The following is a 6,000-nucleotide window of genomic DNA, read 5'->3' as shown; positions in this document are numbered from 1 at the left end:
TCAAATTCTACGGTTTATTTCCTTTATTAAATTGTTAGATGAAAAAATAGAATAGTTACGAAAAACGACCTCCTTTCTCTTTGTTAAGAATAGGTTTCTAAATAATATTTCATTCTTTTAGCACGATCTGTATTCTGCATACCTAATATTGTTATATCCCTTGTATACTCTACTCTGTTAGACTTATGTATTTCGTACTCTTACTCGTCTAAACAAGGTTCATTGTCACATGGACATAAGCGGCTACGATTTAGAACCATACCTATAGGGGCTTTATATAGGGAATTTAGCAGCGAGATATCTGTTTAAATTATTTAAATTTCTGCATGCATGTACAGTCAGCAAAGCAGGAGATTCGGGGGTAGTCCAACGTCGAGAGGTTCGAAGGAAGAAATTACAGTGAGTTAGCGAGAGATTTTGACGGTTTTCGAGTTCATAAGATGTATTTAAGTCGAGGGGGTACACGTGCTACAAGTTCGTCGGAGCACATTCCATTAAAATACTTGTAAAACGAGCACAGGGATGCAATATTGCGACGATGGGACAGAGCTTAGAGTTTGATTGGCATTGCTAGACCTGTTAGACCCTGTGGACAGTAGTGGTAAATGCACCTGCTCAGATGTGGAAACAATACTCCATGTATGGGTGAATGCTGGCCTTCTAGAGATACAGAATACTATCAAATGGGAAAAGACTTCTGCCGCGGTAGAAAGAGGTCACTTATTTGCAGTATCCTAGACAATGTCTTGAATGTATTTGTTCGAATTCATGTTGCCTACGAATAAATCTTTCTTCTACAACTATCCGTGTTGCCGAACATTTTCCAGAAAAGAGCCACTCTCTAATTCTGCTGTCTGATACCCCTATTGTCACAACATATCAAGTAAATAAACTAGATCACACATTGTATTTTTTTATCATTTTCACCTTTTATAACAATTTGATTCTCGTTCGTCAATTTACCTTGGGCAACGTTGATACATGTTCTTAGCAACTAAATAGTATAATTAGGTTTAATTTATTTGAGGAATGATTTTATCCGGCCGGAATACTTTTTGAAAATGGTGTCATTTGAAGAGAAAAAGGGGCAACTCTGTAGTGGTAAAACAGAATTATTTCCCTTTGGTCGACTTTTATTTTCTTGAACTTTGTTTTGCTGAATAGATGCTGCATTAAAACATAACACACAGTAATTATAATTTCCCATAATATGCGTATAATCTCCCAAGATAATATGTAGCTGAATATATCTCCTCACCTTCGACGTTAACATGGAAGTCGTTGATAAAATCAGACGCTCCTAGACAAGATTCAAAGAAGAGTCGCCAATCTGATAGGCCCTGAACTGGCATCTAAGCTTCAGCCTCTGTCCCATCGACGAAACGTTGCATCCCTCTGCGTGTTCTACAAGTATTTTAATGGTGAATGCTCTGACGAACTGCAGACAATTGTGCCCCCACGACGCAGACACCCTCGACAAACCCGACAGACAGCTAAATCCCACCCCCACACAGTAGAGATCCCTAGATGTAAAAGATCTTTCTACTTAAGTAGTTTCTTCCCCAGAACCGCTAGACTCTGGAATTCCATTCCAGGTCCCTGCTTCCCTAACTGTACTGACATGCAGAAGTTCAAGTGCAACGTGAACCGACATCTTGCTGCCCAAATTCAAATATAGTGCCCCAGTAGTTGCTGCCCCTGATAGTAGCCCCCTACACCAAAGTGGCAATGTGCCTTGTTTGGGGTGAAAATGTAATTTTAAAAAAACTGTAATTAAGACTGCTGACACTACACATGCACATCATGAAAAACGCAAACATACAAACCTAAGCTTAAATATTTATATAATTATAAAACTCAAACGACCTTGTAATGTTGTATATAACCCACTTTCCAGTTTACGACATCCGGTTGCGCATGACCTGCGCACGTAAATATTAACGTTATTATTTCGAAATTATTATTTAACATGGAAAGAGAGGAGTTAAAAAAAACAGACAATATTAACAATTGTTTATTTGGATAATTTAAACGTGAAAAAAAAAAGAACAATTGGGGCGCTGAAATAGTAACGTTATTATTTCGAAATTATTATTTAACATGGGAAGAGTGGGGTTTAAAATAACTTAAACGTAATACAGAAATGAACGATGTAAAAAAAAAAAGTAGATATATCAAAATTTGAATTTAACTATAATAAGTATTATGGTATCTGTTCAGTGCACATTTACCTATAAGTATGGCCATCTACTCAGTAACTGTAATATTTTTTTTCAAAACTAATCAATTATAATAAACAGAACGACCCATAGAAATGTATCTATATTCGTTTTTCATTTTAATATACTTTCATAGAAATGTTTCTGTTATGTAAAAAAAAAACTATTTTCTTTACGTAACAAGCGTCACGCTCATACATGAATTCCATAGCTAATATAACATACTGGCCCAACGGGTCGCGGTAGTCTAGTATTGTCATAATATAATTATCATATTTTCTTTTTTGCTTCCAGGTTTTAAAAGGCTTTCCAGAATGTTTACAGGCTGATATTTGTCTGCACTTGAATAGAAATCTGCTCAATAATGCAGCGGCCTTTAAAAACGCAAGTCAAGGTAAGAGCAGTGATAAGTATTTCTCTTCACAGTGGCTGCAGTATATCTTTATCTATGATATAAATCTCAAATCTTTGTTTAAATGTATGTATGTATGTATGTATGTATGTCTGCCTAAAACTTTCGACAGGGGCGATGGATTTTCACGAGATCGGTGTCGTATTGAAGCTCGACCCTCCGGACGACAAATATCGAAAAAAAAAATGGCTAAAAACATTAATTTCTTCAGTTGAGCAACATATTCTTTCTCATTAACAAATGGGTGACTACTTAGGAATACCAAATTAAGCAATATTGTCTTGGTAATTATCAGATTGGTGACTACTTAGAAATACCAAATGCTTTATGTATATACCTAAAGTTAAGCAGCATATAGCCGTGTCCTTATCGGATGGGTGACTACTAGGGAATACAAAATGCTTTATGTAGATCACCAAAGTTAAGCAACATGGAGTCTGATCATTATCAGATGGGTGACTACTTGGGAATATCAAATGCTTTATGTATATCACCAAAGTTAAGCAACATGTAGCCTGGTCATTATCATATGGGTTAATACTTGGAAATACCCAATGCTTTATGTAGATCAACAAAGTTAAGCAACATTGTCTAGGTCATAATCAGATGGGTAACTGCTTGGGAATGCAAAATGCTTTCTGTCGATCAACAAAGTCAAGGAATATTGTCTTGGTCATTATCGGATGGGTGACTACTGAGTAATACAAAATGCTTTATGTAGATCACCAAAGTTAAGCAACAATGAGGGTGGTCATTCTATGATGGGTGACGACTTGGGATTACCAAATGATTTATGTAGATCATTAAAATTAAGCAACATGGCGTCTGGTCATTATCAGATGGGTGACTACTTGGGAATACAAGATGCTCTATGTAGCTCACCAAAGTTAAGCAACAATGAGGGTGGTCATTCTAAGATGGGTGACTACTTGGGATTACCAAATGATTTATGTAGATCACCAAAGTTAAGCAACAATGAGGTTGGTCATTCTATGATGGGTGACGACTTGGGATTACCAAATGATTTATGCAGATCATTGAAATTAAGCAACATGGCGTCTGGTCATTATCAGATGGGTGACTACTTGGGAATACAAGATGCTCTATGTAGCTCACCAAAGTTAAGCAACAATGAGGGTGGTCATTCTAAGATGGATGACTACTTGGGATTACCAAATGATTTATGTAGATCACCAAAGTTAAGCAACAATGAGGTTGGTCATTCTATGATGGGTGACGACATGGGATTACCAAAAGATTTATGCAGATCATTGAAATTAAGCAACATGGCGTCTGGTCATTCTCAGATGGGTGACTACTTGGGAAAACAAAATGCTTTATGTAGATCACTAAAGTTAAGCAACAATGAGGTTGGTCATTCTATGATTGATGACGACTTCGGATTACCAAATGATTTATGCAGATCACTAAAGTTAAGCAGCATGGAATCTGGTCATTCTAAGATGTCTGACTACTTGGGAATACAAAATGCTTTATGTAGATCGCTAAAGTTAAGCAACAATGAGGTTGGTCATTCTATGATTGATGACGACTTGGGATTACCAAATGATTTATGCAGATCACTAAAGTTAAGCAGCATGGAATCTGGTCATCCTAAGATGTCTGACTTCTTGGGAATACAAAATGCTTTATGTAGATCGCTAAAGTTAAGCAACAGTGAGGTTGGTCATTCTATGATTGATGACGACTTGGGATTACCAAATGATTTATGCAGATCGCTAAAGTTAAGCAGCATGGAATCTGGTCATCCTAAGATGTCTGACTACTTGGGAATACAAAATGCTTTATGTAGATCGCTAAAGTTAAGCAACAATGAGGTTGGTCATTCTATGATTGATGACGACTTGGGATTACCAAATGATTTATGCAGATCACTAAAGTTAAGCAGCATGGAATCTGGTCATTCTAAGATGTCTGACTACTTGGGAATACAAAATGCTTTATGTAGATCACTAAAGTTAAGCAACAATGAGGTTGGTCATTCTATGATTGATGACGACTTGGGATTACCAAATGATTTATGCAGATCACTAAAGTTAAGCAGCATGGAATCTGGTCATCCTAAGATGTCTGACTTCTTGGGAATACAAAATGCTTTATGTAGATCGCTAAAGTTAAGCAACAATGAGGTTGGTCATTCTATGATTGATGACGACTTGGGATTACCAAATGATTTATGCAGATCGCTAAAGTTAAGCAGCATGGAATCTGGTCATCCTAAGATGTCTGACTACTTGGGAATACAAAATGCTTTATGTAGATCGCTAAAGTTAAGCAACAATGAGGTTGGTCATTCTATGATTGATGACGACTTGGGATTACCAAATGATTTATGCAGATCACTAAAGTTAAGCAGCATGGAATCTGGTCATCCTAAGATGTCTGACTTCTTGGGAATACAAAATGCTTTATGTAGATCGCTAAAGTTAAGCAACAATGAGGTTGGTCATTCTATGATTGATGACGACTTCGGATTACCAAATGATTTATGCAGATCACTAAAGTTAAGCAGCATGGAATCTGGTCATCCTAAGATGTCTGACTTCTTGGGAATACAAAATGCTTTATGTAGATCGCTAAAGTTAAGCAACAATGAGGTTGGTCATTCTATGATTGATGACGACTTCGGATTACCAAATGATTTATGCAGATCACTAAAGTTAAGCAGCATGGAATCTGGTCATCCTAAGATGTCTGACTTCTTGGGAATACAAAATGCTTTATGTAGATCGCTAAAGTTAAGCAACAATGAGGTTGGTCATTCTATGATTGATGACGACTTCGGATTACCAAATGATTTATGCAGATCACTAAAGTTAAGCAGCATGGAATCTGGTCATCCTAAGATGTCTGACTTCTTGGGAATACAAAATGCTTTATGTAGATCGCTAAAGTTAAGCAACAATGAGGTTGGTCATTCTATGATTGATGACGACTTCGGATTACCAAATGATTTATGCAGATCACTAAAGTTAAGCAGCATGGAATCTGGTCATCCTAAGATGTCTGACTTCTTGGGAATACAAAATGCTTTATGTAGATCGCTAAAGTTAAGCAACAATGAGGTTGGTCATTCTATGATTGATGACGACTTCGGATTACCAAATGATTTATGCAGATCACTAAAGTTAAGCAGCATGGAATCTGGTCATCCTAAGATGTCTGACTTCTTGGGAATACAAAATGCTTTATGTAGATCGCTAAAGTTAAGCAACAATGAGGTTGGTCATTCTATGATTGATGACGACTTCGGATTACCAAATGATTTATGCAGATCACTAAAGTTAAGCAGCATGGAATCTGGTCATCCTAAGATGTCTGACTTCTTGGGAATACAAAATGCTTTAT

The 6,000-nt window shown here is 36.8% G+C and overlaps 1 protein-coding gene across 9 annotated transcripts in view; it reads left to right on the top strand.

Moving 5' to 3' along the window:
* The window catches only part of LOC145261213 (voltage-gated inwardly rectifying potassium channel KCNH7-like), a 1,042,998-nt gene that overhangs the window by 744,245 nt on the left and 292,753 nt on the right, over positions 1-6,000 (top strand). For all 9 annotated transcript variants that reach the window (XM_080119561.1, XM_080119557.1, XM_080119564.1 and 6 more), the window contains one exon: positions 2,514-2,613. In XM_080119561.1, the coding sequence (XP_079975687.1) occupies positions 2,514-2,613 (100 nt within the window). The remainder of the gene's footprint in view (positions 1-2,513; positions 2,614-6,000) is intronic.

The sequence above is a fragment of the Euprymna scolopes genome, chromosome 37, assembly GCF_053919585.1.
Source record: "Euprymna scolopes isolate OS-2025 chromosome 37, ASM5391958v1, whole genome shotgun sequence".
NCBI lineage: Eukaryota > Metazoa > Mollusca > Cephalopoda > Sepiida > Sepiolidae > Euprymna > Euprymna scolopes.
Note: the sequence above shows the minus strand (reverse complement) of the source record. Positions and strands in the feature narration are given on the sequence as shown.